Here is a 22,441-nt window from a genome sequence, read left to right as displayed (position 1 = left end):
GGGTTTTGCCTCGGTGGTTTTCCCCATTCGTAAACAAATCACCTTGTTAAATTTATTTTTCGCTGCATTTAACTTAGTTAATGATTTGTTTGTGCTACCACGCTTATTGCATGTAATTGAATCTAATTCATTAACTTGCTAATTAATTAATTACATTCTTGGCCTATAAATAATGGTAGCCATTTTTCTAACCATTATTTTCAGGCATTGTTGAAAAAGTTTGGAGTGGTGCACTGGTTGTCCACCTCGTACCACCCTCCAACTTATGGGCAAGTTGAGCTTGCCAATAGGGAGATTAAGCAAATTTTAGATAAAACAGTTAATCCAAACCGTAAAGATTGGTCTTTCAGGCTAGTTGATGCATTATGGGCTTACCGGATAGCCTATAAAGGACCCTTAAGAATGTCTCCCTACCGTCTTGTTCATGGGAAACCTTGTCATTTGCCCCTAGAGATGGAACATAAAGCTTATTGGGCTGTTAAAGCCTTTAACTTTGATCTACAAGGAGCTGAAAATTTGAGGAAATTCCAATTGAATGAGCTAGAAGAGCTTAGGAATGAGGCTTATGTGAGCACTTGCAATTATAAAGAAATGATGAAATTATTTCATGATAAAAGCATTGTGAGGAAAAATTTTGAGAAAAATCAGCAAGTCCTTCTCTATGATTCGAGGCTTCATAAATTTCTAGGTAAACTAAAAACTAGGTGGGATGGCCCTTTCATTGTAAGGGAAGTGTTTAACCATGAAACTGTAGTAGTTGAGGACCCTAGAGATGGTAGGATTTTGAAAGTAAATGGAGAAAGGTTAAAACCATACTTAGTGGGAGTTATACTAGAGGAGGAGACTATGTCATTAGAGATCCCTGCAATGGGGGATGAGGATCCAAAATAGCTGGTAAAATAGGTAAGGGCATTCCCGAGGAATCAAGCCTCGGGAACTATTGGCAGGATGTCCTTGGAAGGTTCCCACCCGACTCATGCAGAGGCAGAGTGGCCACAGTTGATGAGGGCTCCGAGGAAGCCTACTCAACCTCGGAAAATCGAGAGGCAAAGCTAGAGGGAGCACAGTGCAAACTGAGGGTGAAAAAGAGTAACTTGGCATTAAGCAAGAAAGAGAAGAAAAAGGAAGGACAAAGCAGCCATCCCCTCCACATTAAATGCACTACAACCACCTAGCTAGCCACATTAATAGGGAAATGACTTTGAACAGTGCCCATATAGCTCATGCCTTCTAGCAAGGCCTTGATGAGACAAATATTAAGAAAGCTAAATCCTAACCCTCCAAATGTAGAGTTTAGATGCATTTTTGGCTAACTATATGAAGCCAGGAAGCACCTAGATTAGAGGGGAAATTTTTGGAGGGAGAATTTGAGGGGAGTGAAAGAAGAGGGATTACTACATTGTAACCACATCCCCGGACTAAATCCAAGGACGAATACTTAGCCATTCCAAGGCTTTCCCTAATTGAATATACTCATATCCCACTTGAGATCAGTATGTTTGTCATTATTTTTCTTAAAGCAGATGTCTAAAGGTTGACCTAGCATCCCATTTTCTAAAAATGAATTGTGTAAGCAAAAAGTAATGCGTCAAAACTCGTTAACTCCGTTAGCAATACTTTTTGCCCCGCCACACCTGCCTATTGGGATGCTAAGTGAACTCTGAAAGAGTCTTATGAAATTGCACCATATTTGTTTTAATTTTTATTTTCCTTTGTTTCATTTTTCTTTTGCCTTTGTTTTTGTTTTTTTTTTGTTTTGTTATTTTTTTTGTTTGTAAGCTAATATTTGCAGGTGTGAAAGAAATTTCAAAAAAAAAAAAAAATTAAAAGTTTAAGGTAAATTCTTCCCTTTATACTTGAATTTATTTTGGCTTTGATACATTGAGGAGAATGCAATATTTTAGTTGGGGGGAGAGGTTTAAACTTTTTGTTGCACCTTGCATGATTTTTTTTTCTTTCTTTTTGGTTGCAACTTTTCAATTCTAAAAAAAAAAAAAAAAATCTTGAATTTGAATGCAGAAGATGTTAGGATGTGTACCCTTAAATTCTATTGTATGATGATATGCATGACATTAATGTTGTGATTAATAAAGTTATTTTATTATTGTCTAAAATAATGGTAACATGAATGTTGAGACATTATCATATAGTTCATGAGATGCACAGTATGTAATTTATGTGATTTAGTTACAGAAGATATACATTACAAATTCTTTGTAAATTCAGAATTTTAGTTCGTAGTCGGTGATGAAATTGGGCATTTCATCTGTGAAGACTATAACATATCTGAAGGAAAAATTCTGGTTTTGTATCTCATACAAAACCCACAGCGGAAGCAACGAACTAGGGTCTATTTCATTCATGATTGATAACCTGCACTATGTAAATTTCAGAATTTAAGAACAAGATGGCGTACCTTGGTGTGGAGAAATTCAAAACAAAGATTAGAAGCACTTGGGAACACTTTTAATCTTCACTCCAATTCCACTTTACGCCCAAGATGTGTGGTCTCTCAATCAGTTTTCCAAAGGGAGAATGAAAGTGTGTCTCACACTCTCTCACACATCGTTTCTTTTTCTTTTCTAATCTCTTCTTGTGAAAATTCTGTATGTTTCTCCCTTTATAACTAACTGATTATCTAATTGGGTTGGACTATTGGGCCTTCCAATTGGGCTTTAGTGTGTGGCTTGGAGTGGGACCAAAAGGGACCAATAAGACACTAGCTCCAATGGGCCTTGGGCTTTTCCGTCAACTCTTGACAAGTCCAAAGTTACCATTAATTATATTTAATACCACTATATAAATATAATTGCACTCTAGGCCTTATTAATAAATTATATCCCAAGACTTTATTAAACACGTAACCACTTCATAAAATATTCGTAGTAACACAAAGTTATAGACGTAGACTGCCACTTTGTAAATTACTACATCTTATCCTTGAGTACCCGGTTTAATTCTTTAAAGTTATTTATTATATATTTATGAAATCCAATTTCATAAATATATACTTTAGTAATTTCTTACTAAAGTGGTTAGACCTAACTCTCTGAATAACTGAAACCATTAAACTTATCTCAAGGGAATATTTTATATCTCCAGGGAATATTTTATATCTCCATCAAGAGACTATGAATTCCATCTTGAGAATATATGTTCCATCAACACTAAATGTGGCTGCCCAACATACTGAGGTTTTAACCGTCACTTCAGATCTCACTCCTGATATATCAAAGCAACCTACACTTCATGATTAGGTTCATTATTCTCTCAGGATTAAGAGTTCATGCAAATAGAAGTCGTGAGATTTATTATTCATTTGACAGTTGTTAGGAGAATAATAAATCTCATAGCGATCTTGTTCAATATGTTTTAACTCTTAAAACATATCAACACATCAACTAGAAGTTTCCACTTCCATGATCAAGACAAATCATCTTAGTTGACACGTTATAGTCTTCACAGATGATATGCCTAATTTCATCATCGACTACGAACTATAAATTCTGAGTTTACAAAGAACTTGTGATTTATATCTTCTGTGACTTTTCACATAAATCACATACAATGCATCTCATGGACTATATGATAATGTCCCATATTCACGTTACCATTATTTTAGATAATAATAAAATAACTTTATCAATCACAATATTAAGTCATACATCATGTCATATATCATGTCATACATAACGTCATACATAATATCATACATAACATCACACAATAGGATTTAAGGGCACTGATCCTAACAATATCAACTAAGATGATTTGTTTTGATCATGAAAATAAAGATTTCTAGTTGGTATGTTGATATATTTTAAGAGTTAAGACGTATTGAACTAGACCGCTGTGAGATTTATTATTCTCCTAACGACTGTCAAATGAATAATAAATCTCACGACTTCTATTTACGTGAACTCTTAATCCTGAGAGAATAATGGACTTGATCATGAGGTGTAGGTTGTTTTGATATATTAGGAGTGAGATTTAAAGTAATGATCAAAACCTCAGTATGTTGGACAGCCACATTTAGTGTTAATGAAACATATATTCTCAAGATGGAATTCATAGTCTCTTAACAGAGATATAAAATATTTCCTTGAGATAAGTTTAATGGATTTGGTTATTTAGAGTGTTAGGCCTAACCACTTTAGTAAGGAGTTACTAAAGTATATATTTATGGAATTGGATTTCATAAATATATGATGAATAACTTAAAGGATTAAACCAGGTATTCAAGGAATTAAGATGTAGTAATTTTCAAAGTGGCAATCTATATTCATGACTTTGTATTACTACGAATATTTTATAAAGGAGTTACATGTACAATAAAGTCTTGGGATATAATTTAAAAATAAGGCCTAGAGTGCAACTACATTTTTATAGTGGTATTAAATATAATTAATGGTAACTTTAGACTTGTCAAGAGTTGACAGAAAAGTCCAAGGCCCATTGGAGCTAGCGTCTTATTAGTTCATTTTGGTCTCACTCCAAGACACACACTTAAGCCCAATTGGAAAGGTCCAAAAGGCCAGCCCAATTAGATAATCAGTTAGATATAAAGGGAGAAACATACAGAATTTTATAAGAGAGACACTATTGTGAAATGGTGTATATATATGAGAGAAAGCCACTCTCTAATACTCCATTGGAAAACTGATTAAGAGACCACACTTCTTAGGCGTTAGTGGAATTGGAGTGAAGATTAAAAGTGTTCTCAAGTGCTTCTGGTCTTAGTTTTGAAATTCACCATTTCAAGATACGCTCTCTCGTTCTTAAATTCTGAAATTTACATGGTGCATATTATCAATTGCGAATGAAGTAGATTCGTTAATTTTCCGCTGCGTATGTTTTGTATGAGATACAAACATGTATTTATCCTACAGAAGAGTTATAATCTTTATTTTTATATCATGTGATGGAGTGAATAATGCTAAGTTGGTTATACTATTTGCTATATTAAGACTCCTTCATGAAGAGCACAATTGGAAACTTTTGAGCACAATAGCCGGGTTAGCGGACTGTAGGATGTTGGCTATGCATGGATCATGAACAAGCTAGATACAAGCTGAAACTCAATCCATATAGAGAGTTCTTGAGTCTTACTTTTCTTTGTGAAAGTATATCTTTGTTTGAACTCTGAAATTTCTCTCATATGCTTCAATTTTTGAAAAATATATCTATATTTTTTGGTTCAATTTTGTGGGTAGAGTCACTGCAACAAGAGTATACTTGTCCTATAGGGTGACCTAGGGGGTTCAAAGACTTACTACACATGGGAAGTGCAGTCATGTAGCCTATAAAAGTGGCTTGTATTTTAGTTTTAATTTTTCACTTTTAGTAGACATGGGTGCTTTGTGGATTGCTAGGGACTAGCAAGATTTAAGTTGGGGGGTGTGATAACGTCTTAAAATGTATACTTGTTATATATTTATGTGGGCGTTATCTCCTTATTATAATACTTAATTTGCATAATTAAGTCATGATTTGCATTAGTCCCTATTATTTATCTTTTTGTAATTTTTTGAATAAGATGTCATTCATTGCGTGTAATTTTCTACTTTCAGGAAATAATGTGAAAAAGATGAGTTTGCAGGAGTTTGTGAGAGAATAGAGGCCAAACTAGAATTGAAGTGGAGTTAAAAGACCATTCTTAATTGTCTAAGGAGGTACAGCTGGAGTGCTTGGGTTGTTTACCATGTTTGGAAGTTTCAAATAAGGAAAGAAATCAAAGAAGTAGAATTTGAAAAGGAAAAATCAAATTTGAGTACTAGTCAGTATTTTGACCATATCTCTCTCCTCAAAAATCCAATTGACTCAAGGTTAGATGGGTTGAAACTATGACTTAAATATCTACAACTTTACAGTTTTGAATTTTTCGAAATTCATAATTTTTGAAGGCTAAAATTAACTCACAAGTTATTGCTGTAAATTTGGACGAAAATTAAAATAATAAAAGTTTTATTTTCTTTGGACACTTTGATGTTAGGGTTTTGAATGGAGGCTGAGTAGAATGAATTTCGGAGAAAAAACCTTGTATTTTTCTTTCTCTAATGGCAGCCTAAACTCTTTGCTAGGGCTAGGGGTTATGTTTCTTTTATATGGTATGAATATTCAATGTGATTCTTTAGACAATAAGTTCAATCATGTTTTTCTTATTGTTTAGATGAATTTCTAATAGTTTCAAATAGAAATCACATTTAAAAGTGAATGAGTTTTTTCTGAAAACTATTCTAACTGCATTATTAATCTAGGTTATCATGCGTTCTTGAATTATCTTAGTTCAACTGAATCATAAATTTTTAATTATATAAGAACAATCAATTATGAAATATATATTTTCTTAGATCACAAAGAATTTTATATCGATATAGGGAAACACCCCGTTGCCTTTGTATTTACATTATTGATTAAAATAAGTTTTTATTATTATTCTTGTTAACAATCACCAAGTAAAAGTAATTTTCTTCCTTACCCAAATTGTTGTTTAATTATATTGTCTTTGAATTTATACTGCTCTTATGGTTCAGCCTCGGTACTTTGAGAATTATATTACTACGATCTCCTGCACTTGGGAGTGAGCAAGCAATCCCTTCTTCTCCTATAGCCAAGATTAAAGACTCGGTTTTCCCCTTGTGCACTAACTCATAACTCTGCTCAATCTCTAAGGGTTGTGTCCATACTCCTTCGGGTATTTCAACTATAGAGGCTAAGGTAGCCAAGGTATCTACAAACTGATTTTTAGCCCTATGGATGATAATGTGTTCAATCTTATTAAAGGTTTTGGTCAAGTCCTCTAAATATTGTTGATAGGGCTTCATATATTCTTCCTTTCCCTTCCATAATTTCTATGCTTGAGCTATAATCAAGGTTGAATCTCCAAATACCTTTGCCTTTTTCACCCCTAATTCCCAAAGAGCTTCCATTCGGGCGATACAAGCTTCATATTCTGCCATGTTATTAGTTGCCTCAAATTTTAATTTGACCACCAAAGGCACATAAGATCCATCGGGGGTGATCAAAAGTACTCCTATTCCATTCCTATATTAGTTCATGGCTCCATCGAAGTACATATTCAATACACTAGTTCGATGTCCAAAATATCGTCATTTGAAAAATCCTCTTTTCCATCATCTTGTTCTACGGGGTTCTTGGCACAAAAATCTGACATGGCACTTCCTTTGATTTTTTTTTTTGGTCACATACTTTAAATCAAATTCTGCTAATAGGATCAACCATCTCGATAATCTTCCATTCAAAGCGGGTTTCTCAAATAGGTACTTGTCGATGCCTCGCAGCTATTCTACCACCTATCGTGGTGACGCTCGCGCTCTTGCTTGGAGTGTATAGGCTTGGGAGCTTGGGGCTCGTGGAGGAAGGTTGTATCTATAGTCTGTGAATGGAATATGAGTGAATTTTAAGGAAATTACCTAGGGTAAGTGAAGTTGCCACCAATTATTGGGTTTTTTCTAAGGTGTGATTGGTCACCTGACTCTATTTGATTTTATTACCAAACCTAGGCTAAGAAAAATGACGTTTTTCCTAATTTAATGTGGATAGGTAAAAAATCTTGATTATTGAGTTTGAAAGTTTGGTTACATGTAGGGAAGGTGTTAGGCACCCCATAACTCCTGTTTGTAGACAGTCATTTGTTTTGGTAAAATCATAATTTGAGGACATTGGCAGTTGAAAACAAGCTATTGGCATTATCTTTTAGGGCTTTAAACAAATTAGGCTTTGTGGTTTGGATTCGGAAAGGGTGTGGTGTTGATCGATACTTCCCAAGTGTGTTTGGAATCATTTCCAAATTTCCACGAAGAAAATCTGGCAGCATTTCGCTTTATTTCTATGGCAGAATTCCGACAGTGTTTCACCTCAGGTGCATTATAGCTCACAAAACGCTATCCTAACCAAGCTTTCATTGTAAGAATACGACAATGGGGAATGGATGCCCCATTTTCATGGAGAAAATTCAGCAGAGTTTCATGTTTGGTGTGCTATAGTGCATCGATAGGGTTTCATGCCTATGTATACAGCGCATGCCAACATGCTTGTGCTACGATGAGCCGGAGCCCTTCAAAGCATTAAGCATGTTGATACGTGTTGCATACACGGGGAAACCGATGTCACTTGATGACTTGGATTAGGACGGTCACACCGCGGTGACTATGCACATAGTATGGTATGAATATGCACCTACAACAAATGCCTTAAGCACATACTCATGTCACAAGGTCAAGAGCACTCACGGCTAGAGATGGTTGCTCACATAGTCACAAGAGTCCATTATACAAAGTGCATGATCACCCACACACACGCCCGCGCGCGCACACACACACATCATGCATAATGCTATCACACAAAGCGGGGAAAGTAAGACAGACATTGTCAACATTCCAAGGGTATGGCCCAGCAAGGTACAAGAAATGTAAAGCAAACATTGCCATACCTAGGGAACTCGGCAAGGAGTAAGAAAGGTAAAGGTACAAGGAGAGGGGGAACCCTAATACATGCTCTAGAAAGGAGGCTAAGAGAGAGAGAGAGAGGGAAAGAGAAAACCACTCAGGGAGGCTAGACCTCTTAATCTACTGAACATTGCCCTTTGTGGACTTCCGTCTTCTTACTTGCATCCTTACCCTTTTAGCTTGCACATAGGAGGTGGCACCCTTACTCGAAATGTCCATGCTCCATGCGTGAACATGGAATGACAAATAAATAACTAGAAGGAAAGTATGCTAAAAGACAATCTATCAAAGAGAGAGCCAAATGGGGCAAACAAACATGTTAAGCACACGAAGGGGCAAACAAACAAAAGAGGGTGTCCTAGGATGACAAATGTAGGTTTGGATCGGGTGTCCATAGTTCCATGAGATTGGAGCATGGCTGACACATAGACTTATGCATGAACATGTAGGCCAGCGTGCAAAAATGCAAAGAAGCAAAGAAAGACAAATGGGTGGTAGAAAGCAAGCAAGGCAAGCATAACAACATCACACGAAGCGGAAAAAAGGTATGCATTAAGCACACCGACACCACGGATGTGTATTTCATAAGTGGTAACACCCAATCCACAAGAGGGATGGATGCAATAACACAAGTAAGTGGCCCTAAAGACTGACAAGCACAAGCCCACGAAGGGCACAAAACAGGGCAAAGCCTAGATCTAGATAGGCAAAGAAGAGATCAAGCATAGGAGCAAGCAAGCATCCATAGACTTGCATAAAGGAAATGATCCAAACTCTTTGATATAGGCCTAGGTGTGTGGATGTTGGCCTAGACCACAAGATCTAGATCTATACCCTACCTAAAGGGCCAAAGTGCAAGAAAGAGGTACATCAAGAGACAAAAAGGCTATAGAAGCACATGGCATAACAACCAACATATAGATCTATACACATGAACAAGGCATGGAGCACTCAAAGATATAGATCTAAGCATGAACATGGCAAGGAGCACATAAACATGCAGATATAAGCATAAACATGGCAAGGAGCACATAAACATGTAGATCGAAGCATAAACATGACAAGGAGCACATAAACATGTTGATCTAGGAAAAAACATGGCAAAAAGCACCTAGGCATATGGATCTAAGCACAAACATAGAATTTAGGCATATCCTAACCCAAGAAGCCTAGGCCAACATCATCAAAGCATTAAAACATGGTGAAAAGCAAGGAGACATGCTAGGAAAACTATAGAACATGTTAGGAAGCAAGATAAAGCAAAGAATATGCTAGGAAAAGCAATAAAGTATCTTATAAAGCAAGATAAAGCAAATTGTGTAGATTGTAGCTAAAAATCTACATATAGACCCTTTAAGCTACATTTACACCCTTTAAGCTTCAAATCCAAGGTCCTAAGATTAAGGAGAGGAGAATGAGTGCAAGAACACTACCTCTTGATTGTCCCCTTTTGAGGGACGATCTTCCCTTTTAGGGGTTGTCCTTTTTTGAGGTTTAGTTGTCCCTTTTCAGGGTTAGTCGTCCCTATCGTGGGTTGGTCAAAATTTTCCCTCATCAGGAAGTAAAGAGGGAAGCAAAGATGAAGAGACAAGGTTAATAGCTTGTGCTTCCACAAGAATAAGGAGAACCAAAAATGTTGTAGCCATTATAAGTTTTCTCATAATTTTTATAGGCATTGATCTTTTCCCACTTATGAACTATCTTATTTTGAAGTAAATTCAAAACAATAGGTGTTTATACTTACCGAATGATTATATTTGAAATAAAGATAATTTGATTTATAAATTGATTTATTCTTAAAACTATTTAGTCAAAGAAGTGGGGTCTAAGAATTGTGATTTTTAGAAATATAAGCATAAATAATGGCTTCTGACTAGGATCAAAAGGTTTCATAATATTTTTTTTTATGTCAATGTGACTTTTGATGAAATCCAAGGATACTCGTAAGAGTGGAAATAATTGTAATTGAACATATGAAAATGCATGATCCAATGATCATATTTATTAGATCAAAATGCACTCATTTGCAAGTACGTTGCTTTCTCTTGTACGTAATCATCAAATTATGGGTGACAGACGTTTGAGTAGTGCTGAAAATTTGCTAATAAATGAAAAGAAGGCAACAGTTTTAACGTGGTTCGGCCAAGCAAGCCTCTATCCACGGGTTTCTTTATTATTTTCTATTTTGCAGTGCAGTCTGGCGAAAATGGGCAAATGCCCATTTTCCCAAACTAATTAGGGAAATGTCCCTCTTTCGAAACTCGATTTTCTTAAAATCGAGTTTCAAAAAAAAAAAATTTGGAGCCCTATAGTGACGTTTTAAAGAGCCTATGGTGACGTTTTAAGGACTTATAGCGGCGTTTGTAACTCGATCTCCACGAAATCGAGTTACATGCAAGTTTTTTTTTTTACCTATAACTCGACTTATGGAGCTCGAGTTACAAAATGCCGCTATAGGTCCTTAAAAATGTCACTATAAGCTCCTTAAAACGTCGCTATAGGGCTTAACTTGAATTTGAAAAAACCGAGTTTCAAAAGAAGGACATTTCCCTAATTAGTTTGGGAAAAGGGGCAATATGCTGATTTTTTTTCGCGAAAAGGGCAAAAGCCCATTTTGGCCGCAGAAATCTGTTATAGAGCTTTGTTAATTTATATATACAACTTTGGGGAACAGAATCCATACACTTATTCAATCCTTGGTGGGCCTTTCCATAATCACATTCCAAAACACTAATACACCACATATAATGGAGGAGACACATACTCTCAAAGCATACCAAGGAAGATGGAATGGATGGAGAAGAGGATCAGAACCCTTTGTTTGGAATGGAGGAAAGCATGAGTATATATATTATACCACACAATCTTAACTTTCACTATATTAAATTACATAATTTCCAATTTTAACGACTCCATAGAATAACTTTATATACTAATGAATCAGAAAGTTTTATTGTAGGTACATTTGGTGTGACATGAAGAGAAGAAGAAAATAATTCCCCTCTTCTTACGCTTCCCTCTTTCTCCTCAATTTTAAAACAATAATCTAAATGGTCATGGACAATTGGGGTTTCTACCAGGACCACCATAGTAAAAGTAGTCTCCATAATCTTGGATATTATAGCAATCGGGTTTCGGAGTGAATGTGTGAGTGTGCCAGGGAGCCCTGAGAAGTTTATTACCATCAATAACATTGAGATTGCTGAAGTAACTAGCCTTGTTGGGCCCTTCTTCTGCGAAATGGCCACTGCCCATTTGTGTTGTGGTGTGCTGCCCACCTTTACGTAAGTTTATCACCTCTCCTCCCCATTTGACCGCTTCAGCAGTATCAGACAGGAGCGGGAATAAGGCGGATGGCCAATATCCCAAGTCAAATCTGTCCGCAACTGTCAACCACCAATTTCCGTCTCCATTAATGTCCTACCTCATTGTACATATCATGCAAATCAGTTTGTAATATTTTGAATGATATATGAAGGAATAAAGACTAATGAAAGAGAAAAAACTGAATCTTTTTGTGCCGAACAACATGGACACTTAAATTCACCATTTTAAAAAATAAGTCAGGTACAAAGAATTTTTTTTATAGGAAAAAAAATTAAAACTTTAAATTTAAAAATCTTTATATAAAAATACATAAACCGGGAAAAAATAATTTAAAACATACACTATTACAACTAAATCCAGAAGGATTTCAAACATATCTGTAATATTTGTTACTATGAATTTTTCCTTGAGAACAAAGAAGTACATATGATATGATCATATATGTCTATCCAAAAATCAGAAGTATTTAATAAAGTAATTAAAATGAAATATTGTACTACCCTCCGGACATAGAAGTTGACTGAATATTGGGGACCATTATAGGTGGAAAGAGGGCTGATGGTTGCACCCGGCGCGATCTGGTGGGAGACTTGAACAAATCCAGGGCACATCAGATTGTAGCAACCTGTGTTATGATATGCATCAGCCTGCAGCCACGATAAAAAAAAAAAAATAAAAATAAAAACGCTTTCCAAAAAAGAAACAGCATATGTAAACATGGCTAGTGCTGGTAGGGAAGTCAAATATTAAAACACGTACAGTCCAAAACAGGAAGAGTCTAGTGTTTTTATCTCCATATAGACTTTCGCTGACCTGTTTTTCCACACAAAATAATTTTGTAAAAAAATGGAAAATTATTAGTAATTAATTATTTAGCATGCGCCTAAAAGAAAAGATGATGATGAAATTGTATATACGGATATACCTGCGTGCCGGCTTCAATGGAATTAAGATCTACACCGTTTGTACCAGCTATAATCCAAAATTGAGCAATGCTGAACTCAAATCTTTCCTGGGTATGGGGGTTCCACGCGTTCACCTCAGCCATCATTCCATAATACCTATCTCCATCCTCAGTGTAAGTTGCATGCTAGAAGCTCAACCAGAAAAATAAAGGTTGTGAATGTCAATTTGCGTCCTTCATTATAGTAGATACCATTGAGCTCAAAACCTGCTAATTATATTGATTAAAAATTAAGTTGTACCTCATGGATAGTTTCTTCATCATCCTGAGGATTAGGGTTGGTAAGGTATTTTTTCCTTCCATAATTTGCTGGAGAGCCTGCCCTCAATAAATCTTCTTCTTTAGTTCTTCTTATGGGAATAGTTCCTTCTGGACACCTTCCATTCAAGTGCCATAGTTGAGTAAATTTGGGCTCGGAGTTTGAAGAGGCGTTGTTGCTCTCATCAAATGAAAACCTTTCTGGGTAAAAACTTGGTCTCATCTATTGCATTTGGCATCGATACCAATGCAAACCCGGTCCATACCATACAATAAATATCAAATTATTCGTGATACCAAATGAAATTTAGTTAATTAAACTAGTTACCTGAATTGTGTGATTTTTTAACAAAGGATGATCAAAAGCTGGCTGCTTGTAGATATCTATGCAGTCGATTATATCTCCATCTGGGCTCTGTATCAGATACATTTTCTCATCACAGACACATAGATATCAATTTGAATTCGCAGTGTTTTAATAAAATTACACTGCTATTGTACATGGGTGTCATGTGGACACCATAACCCACAAAAGCGAATGACTCTTCTAAAACTAAAGTAGAAAATACTATATAGAACACAAACATGTTAATGAAGTTGCTAAAAACCTTGATGGATTTAAGAGCAGGCTTGTTAAGGCGCTTCAATTGCTGCTGAACTTCCAGTTTTTGTTTCTTATTGAAGATGATGTTAGTGTTTCTATTTCCAGCTGATGACATTGGTATGAGAAAGAACAAGCAGAAGATCATCTTTACTGCCCTTGACCACCTCCTCTCGCTTCCACAAGGTAGAGCCATGAGTGACTAGCTAATATTTGAATGCACGTTTAAGTACTACAGAGATGTAATAGCTAGCTTTGGTTGTCCCCCATCCAATACCTAAACGTGTATTTGTTGATCCTCTTTGAACTGTTTCACATGCTAATTATCAATAGATATACACATACAAACTTCTATAATAAGGATCACCTTATTTTTAGCATTGTTGAAATGAAACTTTGATTTAGCTATTTTAGTTTAATTTTTTCAGCTTATAAGTACAAATTTCCTGTCTAATTTCCTATTAACTACTGCGATTCTTTTGTTTCTTTGTCATTTTATAGGATCGGTCTAATTTAACGGAAATAATTCATCCTCTTTAAATAGTTCCACAAGCTACAAATTTGGGAAGTTTGTTGTTTTAAGTTAAAATTAGAGAATCTGAGATAAATGAGAAAATTTGTAATGATTTAATTTTAGGGTAGTGTCCCAACAATTTTGGTGGTATAAGACTTATGGGATAATTTTGAGGTAGAAACTGTGAGAGAATCTTATTTTTTTGATTTGAAGAAGGATGAGAAATAAGTATGTCTATTTGTTTTGATGGAAAACTTTGTGTGAAAATAATTTTTCACATTTTCTAATGGTTGTTAGCATAAGAGAAAATAAGTTAGAAGATAGCTATTTTTGGTCAACATAAAAATTATGCCTCATTTTAGAGACTGTTTTCCAATATATATATATATAGTTTCATAGTTATTTTGGAAAGCTTTGTGCTACTTTATTTCTATCATTCTTGTCATGTCTTTAATGAAATTGATTTTGCATAAATTAAATGGAAATTTCCTAATTATAGCATGTTTTGTGAAATGCCCATTATCATTAAACTTGCATTTTCTCCACTCTCATTAATTACGCTATTTACTGGGCTTTATCTCATCTCACTCTCTAATAGTTTTATAGATAAATTAGCTATACGGCAGGCATGGAGCTTAGTTTATTTGTGGTGATTGGAGTACTATGCTAAGTGGGAGATTTGTGCTATAAATTGTTGGTGACTTAACTTACTAAATGTATCAAGGCCATAGCTAATACTACTAGGGATGGGGCTCTTGAGGTTTGTTAGCCTTGGGTATGGTAGGCCTAGATTTTCTGTTAAGGTTGCGTATCTTAGAGAGGATTGTGACTTTGTGTTTTTTTATTTTTTTTATTTAGAGCGTTGGATTGTTATGTATATTTGGAGACACATAATTTGTAGTTTGTATTGCTTGTAAATGTGTAATAGAATTTTGACTTGTATCATGGAGAGATCAATATATTTATTTACTTCATCAAATGGAAAGAAAAAAAAAATTCCGTATAGTCTCTCTTCAAGGCTTGGTTTTTTGTGGTTTGGACCCTTTTGGGTTTGGGGCATGACATAGACTTTTAGGCCTTCAATCCAAAACCAAGACTTTTTATATGAGCTTATAGATAACTTTACACAAACTCCAAGGGTCTGAATTCTGTTACCACTTATGAGATTCGTACCTTAGAAGTTAAAGTGATATATGTATGATTAAATTTAAGCATGACAACATAGCTCTTGTAACATCATTCCATTTTGTTAAGAGAAACCTACATCTCTTATGAAGTGAACTAATTTGTTAGGGCTAGTCAATGAATATGTGAAGAACAACCAAGAACATGTGAAGAAAACTCAAGCATATTCAAACAACATATTCCTAACCTAGCATGTTTTGGTCTAAATACATATCATAACAACATAGGTGGACAAGTTTGGGGAAGAAAGTATACCTGCATGAAAATTCAACATAGTGGAGGAGGAGGCTTTCGGTGGTTCCTATGGGAAGGTAGAATCTGCTCGCTCAAAACTCAAATCTCGGTAAGACCAAGAGATAACAGACACATGCTCAACTTCCTTAGGACTTGGAATGGAAAAAACTTGAATCTTAGTAAGTCCAAAGATGACAAACATTTGCTCTACTTCACCATAACAAAGGAGAAAAGAGGATTTGCTGTCTTGTAATGAGGGACTAGCCCTTTTTTATAATGGAAAGTGGAGAATTCTTGAACCAATGCATTAAATTTGGAATGGAAGGAAAAAAGGTGAGGGAAAATTAAATTTTGAAAAGAGGGGGAAACTGATTGTGACTTGGTCCCAGGTTAGCCTTTCTCTCTTCTTTTTTGCCCAATTTGCAATTAATTCTTGATTCTCTTAGGGATTTTGGTCCAATGAACCATTAATCTAACATTATGACTTCATATGTTGGTCAAATTAATTAATAAAACTTCATATATATATATCAAAATAATTTGTAAAATTTATTTCAACAAAAATATTAAAAGTGCATTAATGTGGGTGATTTTCTTTAAGAGAGTTTTAATCTCGCTTCTGATGATACCTCTTTTATCATCAGACCAAGACACCAATCCATTTTTGGTGTAAACGAAAATTGAATTTCATATCTTTTATTCAGTTATCAGAGATTTAATTAGTTAAGCTAACTGGAACTAACTATTAATATAGGTGATTAGAAGTGACTGTGATGAAAACTTACCAAAGGGAAGCCAATCTCGTACCATACCGGTCGGTACAGCCGATATATACTGTATAGGCTAGTGTACAGGTATAAGAACACCTCAGTTTCGTACCAAAAAAAAATATTGGCAGTATTGGCTTTCTTATCGACGAAATCCAGCTGTTTCAGCCGGTAAAGGGATATCGGGCAGAAACAAGAACACTATTTTTTTTTTTTTTTTTTTTGTAATTTCCAATTTTTTTAAAGGGAAATTTTGTAATTGTAGTCCAGCGTCTAACCTAACCCTACCCCTTTTTCTTTCTCAGTCTCTCACAGTCTCTCTTGGCTATGCCTCATCTCTCACCTCACTCTCTTGGCTTCTCTAAAACTTTGTCTCTTACTGCTCTATCTCTCAGTCAGTCTCTCGACTTCTTTGTCTCTCAGCTGCGATGTCTCTCACTCTTAGGTAAAATTTTGTCTTAATTTTTGCTCTGGAATAGTGATTCAGATGATGTGATAAATACCAAATTGATTACTGTGTTCATGAATTGATATCAAAATTGATTATTGTGTTGATATATATATATATATATATATATATATATATATATATATTGTTGTTTCAACCATTTTATTTTTGTTGTTGGGTTATTGTGTTTCATTATATATATTGTTGTTTCATTCTTGATTTTGGTTAGATTGAAATATTGGGTTAGTAATTTACAACTTAGTATTATTATTAATAAAATAGTAAATTAGAATTATTAACAAATAATTGATGGTATATATGCAGTGTGAATTATGATTGAAAATCAGTTAAAGTGTAGCATCTGTCTCAGCTGTAAGATTTGAGGATCCAACATGGGCTTATGGTTGTGCTGTGCCAGATGCGAAAAATAACAACCAGTATATTTTTTGTTGTAAAATGATAGGGGGGGGGGGAGGGGGAGGAATTACTAGGCTCAAGTATCATTTAGCTGAGATTTTGGATGATGTTGAAGCATGTTAAACAGTATCTGAAGATATAAAATGGCAAATGAAACAGTTGATTGAAGATTTAAAGAAAAGTAAACAGAAAAAAAAAGAATGAATAAAGAAATTGCAAATCCCTATGGTTTAGAGGAGGAGGATGATGATGATCATCATGAAGGTAATAATGATAATGAGAGAGTGGGTTCAAAGAGTCATTCGTCAGTTAGTAATTATAACACCAAAGGGAAATAAAAAGTTTGAGAAAGGTCAAACATTAAATCCTTTTATGCTCCAAGAACAATTCCTAGTCCTCAATCATCCATAAAATCTTCTTTGTCCTTAAAGAGAATGGGTTCAAAGAGTCATTCATCAGCTAGTAATTATAACACCAAAGGGAAAGAAAAAGTTGGAGAAAGGTCAAACATTAAATCCTTTTTTACTCCAAGAAAAATTCCTGGTTCTCAACCATCCATAAAATCTTCTTTGTCCTCAAAGCAAATGGTTGAGAGGGAAAGAATGAATTTTGCAAGATGGTGGTATCATGCTAATATACCTTTCCATGAAGCTTGCTTTGTGTATTATCAAGAAGCTTTATATATTGTAGCATCTATTAGGCCTGGTTTTAAGGGACCTTCTTACCATGACTTGAGGGGGCCTTGATTACAAAAACATGTGGGTGAAATGAATGATTATTTCTTAGATGTGAAAAATGATTAGAAAGTTTATGGGCGTTCAATAATGTCAGATGGGTGGACAAATCAAAAGAAAGCTCCAATCATTAATTTTTTAGTGTATTGTCCGAGAGGTAACATGTTTCTTAAATCCCTTGATGTGTCAGACCTAACAAAGGAAGCAAATACATTGTTTAAGTTGTTTGATAAAGTTGTTCAACAAGTTGGGGTTGAGCACATTATGCAGTTCATTACAAATAATGATGCTTCTTACAAGTCTGCAGGAAAGAAGCTTACGTAGAAATATGGGTCATTTTTTTGGTCTCCTTGTGCAGTCCATTGCATTGATTTAATGTTGAAATTTTTTTCAGATGGTAGATATTTTCCTATCATTGATGAAACCATTCAAAAGGCTAAAAAGATTACCAAATTCATATACAACCATGGCAAGGTTTGACCTTTGATCAGAAGCGACTTCACTAATGGTAGGGATTTGATTCGTCCAACCATCACAAGGTTTGCAATTGAGTTTTTAAGTATTCAATGCTTGACTAAGTTCAAGAAAAAACTTAGGCAAATGTTTACTTGTGATCAATGGGTTGAATCTCGATATGCTAGAGATATCATGGTAAAAGAGGTGGTTGCGATTGTTTTGGAAGAAAAAGAGTTTTGATTACAATGTCAAAAAATAGTGAAGATTAGTGAGTCTTTGGTTAGAGTACTATGTCTTATAGATGGGGATGAAAAGCCAGCAATGGGATACTTGTACGAGACAATGGATAAAGCAAAGGAGAATATAAAAGCAAGGTTGAAGAATAAAATTTCTGCATATATACTATTTACTAGTGTCATTGATGTTAGGTGGGATATACAACTACATAGTCCATTGCATGCAAGAGGTTGTTATCTCAACCTTAGAATCTTCTTTAGGCCTTCATTTAAGAAGCAAGAATGTGTTATAAAAGGCCTACTTAGTACCATTACAAGGTTGGTTTCTGATCCTGATGAGCAAGACATGCCTATGGCAATCCGCCAACATGAAAAACTAAGTCTAGGTATACAATATGTATCTACACACACACACACACACACACACACACACACACACACACACACACACACACACACACATATATATATATATATATACATATTTCATTCGAAAGTTTGTTATTTGTTTTGTACTAACGCTCTGTTTGTTTCAATGTAAAATATTTTTCCATTTAACAGCGTTTATTTTGTAGTAAAATATTTAGTCAAAAGTAAAATATTTTTTGTCAACTAAATCAACCTAGGCAAATTTGTGTAAAATATTTTACACTTAAATTTTTGATAAAATATTTTACAATTGCTCTCGTCCCTCTTACCTAATTCTTCAACTTCTTCAGTCCTCAGTCCCTCTCAATTTTTGCTCTCTCTCTCTCTCTCTCTCTCTCTCTCTCTCTCTCTCTCTCTCTCTCTCTCTCTCCTACGACTACTATTCCATCTTACTCTCAAGTTCTCTGTCCTCTCTCTTCTTTTCTCTCTGGCAGTCCATTGGGACTCTTACTAGTGAGTGGTGAGGTGGTCAATGTTGATCTCTCTGGCAGTCCATTTCTTTTAGGTTGCATCTCTCAGATTTGGATGGGTTGGTTGTAGGTAATGGGTTTGGTTGTGGGTTTTGGTGGCTAGGTATGGCATTGCTGGGTTTAGTTTTGAGTTTTGAGTTTGTTTGGTGGGTTCTGGTGTTGGGTTTTGGTGGCTAGGTATGGCGTTGCTAGGTTTAGTTTTGAGTTTTGAGTTTGTTAGGTGGGTGTTGGTGTTGGGTTTTGGTGGCTAGGTATGGCATTGCTGGATTTAGTTTTGAGTTTGGTGGCTGGGTATGGTGTTGGGTGATCGATGGTTCATCTGTTCAATAGTGGTGCGTTGGGGGTGGGTTTCAGTGTTGATGGTGGCCGATTGGGATGGGTTTATCATTAATCTTGGATTTTTTTCTTCTCATTGTTGCGGTGGTGTGGGTGGCTATTGTGGTGATTTGAAGCGTTGGGTTTTGGTGGCAGTAGCAATGATGACTTTTTTTCTTTATCCTTCTTCCTAATCTGGAATCTGGATTTGGTACTGTTGGTGGTGGTTTGTGCTTACATCCGGTGTTGGTCTATGCTTGCATCAAGTGGTGGTTGGTGGTGGTTGATTTGTACTTGGATTTTCAAGTGTTTAGGACCATCTAAACACTTGAAAATGTTTTACTGAAAATATTTTACTGTAAAATTTTTACTTGTAAAATATTTTACATTTGTAAATATTTTACTTTGAAACAAATGAAGCATAAATTAATACTTTCTTTTATTTTTGGAAGTTGCTTGGAGGGAGAAATTTGGAAATGACACTCCAAAATTACAAAAGTTTGCAATTCGAGTGCTAAGTCAGTGTTGTAGTGCAACTGGTTGTCAAAGAACTTGGAGCACATTTGAGTTTGTCCATTCCAAGAGGAGAAATAGGCTTGAGCATAAACATTTGAATGACTTGGTATATATTCATTCTATATTGTTATGAAAAATGTATGTTTTCAAATATATTCAATTTTTATTTTGAATGATTAGAAAATGTTACTTATGTATGATATTGATTTTGATAGGAACATTAGAAGGACAAAGGATTACTTGGATCCTATAAGCCTTGATAATATTGATTTAATGGAGGATTGGGTAGCTGAGAAATCTGAATTTCTGTTATTAACTGAGGAAGATGTGAATTGGGTTAGCATTGAAGAACCATTAGCAACAATGACTTTGGAAGATGATGGTTTAGGCTGTCCACGGGTCGGTCCAGGTTGGGTTTGTGCCCAACTCGGAACTGACCCAACAGAATCGGGTCTTGAAAGATCTCACCCGCTGCTGACTGCCAGAGTAAATGGATCGGTCCGGGTCGGATGTCAACGGGTGGCAGACGGATCGGTTGGCATCATAGCTCTAAGAAAGTGGCAAAAAAAAGGCGAGGAAACTGCAAGCAAAACCCAGTTTCTGCAAAAATCTCATCGGAATCTATGAGATTTCACTAGATCAGGCAGTAATCTCACCAGATTCGATGAGATTTTGCTAGATCCTGTCAAAATTTCGTCAGATCTACATGAAATATCGCCTGAATCTGGATTCTTCGCCGAGATCTGGAAATTTATTGCCGAAATCTGGGTTTTGCTCGCCGGAATTTGGGTTTTGCTTGTCGGTATCTAGAATTTTTCGTCGAATTATGGGTTTTTGCCGGTCGGTTCGGGTTTTTTGGATTTTGGGGGAGAAAACTCGCCAACCTACCTGTCGTCTACGGTTTCTGGAGGCGGAGACCAACCGTCGACCGTCATCGGCGTCGGGTCGGTCGGTTCTCGGGCCGGATCGGACAGTTTCTTCAGGTGGGTTGGGTATCGGTTTTCTGTGGACAACCCTAATGATAGTGATGATGATGTTGTTGTTCTTGATGAGGATGATGGTGATAATGATTTTGTGTTGACAAATGCTAATACTCATGTATTTTATGGTCCTGATGTAGATTCTTTTCAAGGATGGGAGTAGATGATCCTATGTAATTTGTGTTAACTTAATTATTTGTATTTTTTTTTGTGTAATGAACAATTAATTTTTTTATTTTCATATTTTTATTTTCTTCTTTTAGTTGATGCTAAAGTTTAAAACTATAAATAGTTTTTTCTTAATTGAAGTAATGTTTTTATGGTAAATAAAGATTTTTGAGGTAATGTTTTATGGTAAATAGAGATGTGTGTGTGTGTGTGTGTGTGTGTGTGTGTGCGCGTGCGTGCGCGCGCATATATTAAATATATAAAATAGCGGTAAACCCGAAATGGTACACCAGTATTGACTGGTATTGAACTATATCATTCCGCTGGCCTAATCGATACAACCTCCGATACGAGATTGACTCTCTTGGTCCTAGTCTATAACAATAAGGTTATGACATAATTAATTTAAAATAAAATTGACTGAAATTGAACCAATCAAAATTAATTGTTCATAGTTATGTGTGGTTAGGCTCATAGTATGGATGCATCATTACTCATTAAAACTTGTTTTCTTGATATCTTTTGATTTGATAGTCTAATTAAGGTTAATGACTAGTCGTTTTATTCAACGCGATGTCAAGGTCATTTTAAAATGAGTGATTACAGATCCAATGACCATAATTAAGATGCTATCTTTTGGTACAAAATTATCATTATATCATTCATATTAGATTAAAAATAAGTTGCAAAATTGGGTATCTATGGGCGAGCACCCTTCCATGATATGGCTTAGTATGAAATTTTTAGACACTGAGTGACTAGCCCTAGGGTGTGGTACAAAATGTTCGTTTAACACTAACACACCGCATCGTGTGCACCCCTAATTTAAAGGATAATTGCGATGATTTAAAATTCATTTTGGAGGAGGAAAAAAATGCACTGAGAAAGTTTTTTTTTTAAAGAATATTCTATTTCTTCCCTTGTTTGGAAGTTTAACAAGAAGGAATAAAGTAT

The 22,441-nt window shown here is 35.4% G+C and overlaps 1 protein-coding gene across 1 annotated transcript; it reads right to left on the bottom strand.

Moving 5' to 3' along the window:
• Positions 1–11,522: 11,522 nt before the first annotated feature.
• On the bottom strand, positions 11,523–13,814 carry LOC142616764 (protein neprosin-like). The gene is made up of 7 exons (XM_075789550.1): positions 13,626–13,814; positions 13,346–13,432; positions 13,001–13,240; positions 12,721–12,885; positions 12,555–12,608; positions 12,296–12,442; positions 11,523–11,888 (listed from the first exon to the last, which is right to left on the bottom strand). The coding sequence occupies exons 1-7, from the start codon at positions 13,812–13,814 to the stop codon at positions 11,523–11,525; spliced, it is 1,248 nt and encodes a 415-aa protein (XP_075645665.1).
• Between the last annotated feature and the right edge of the window lie 8,627 nt (positions 13,815–22,441).

The sequence above is a fragment of the Castanea sativa genome, chromosome 11, assembly GCF_040712315.1.
Source record: "Castanea sativa cultivar Marrone di Chiusa Pesio chromosome 11, ASM4071231v1".
NCBI lineage: Eukaryota > Viridiplantae > Streptophyta > Magnoliopsida > Fagales > Fagaceae > Castanea > Castanea sativa.
Note: the sequence above shows the minus strand (reverse complement) of the source record. Positions and strands in the feature narration are given on the sequence as shown.

Bases quoted from the DNA above. Each gene is read 5' to 3' on its own strand.
- LOC142616764 (XM_075789550.1), bottom strand. From the start codon at position 13,814: ATGGCTCTACCTTGTGGAAGCGAGAGGAGGTGGTCAAGGGCAGTAAAG. The intron at 13,241-13,345 runs GTAACTAGTTTA...CAAATGCAATAG, and splicing joins TAAAAAATCACACAATTCAG to ATGAGACCAAGTTTTTACCC. The intron at 12,443-12,554 runs GTACGTGTTTTA...TCGTGGCTGCAG, and splicing joins GACTCTTCCTGTTTTGGACT to GCTGATGCATATCATAACAC.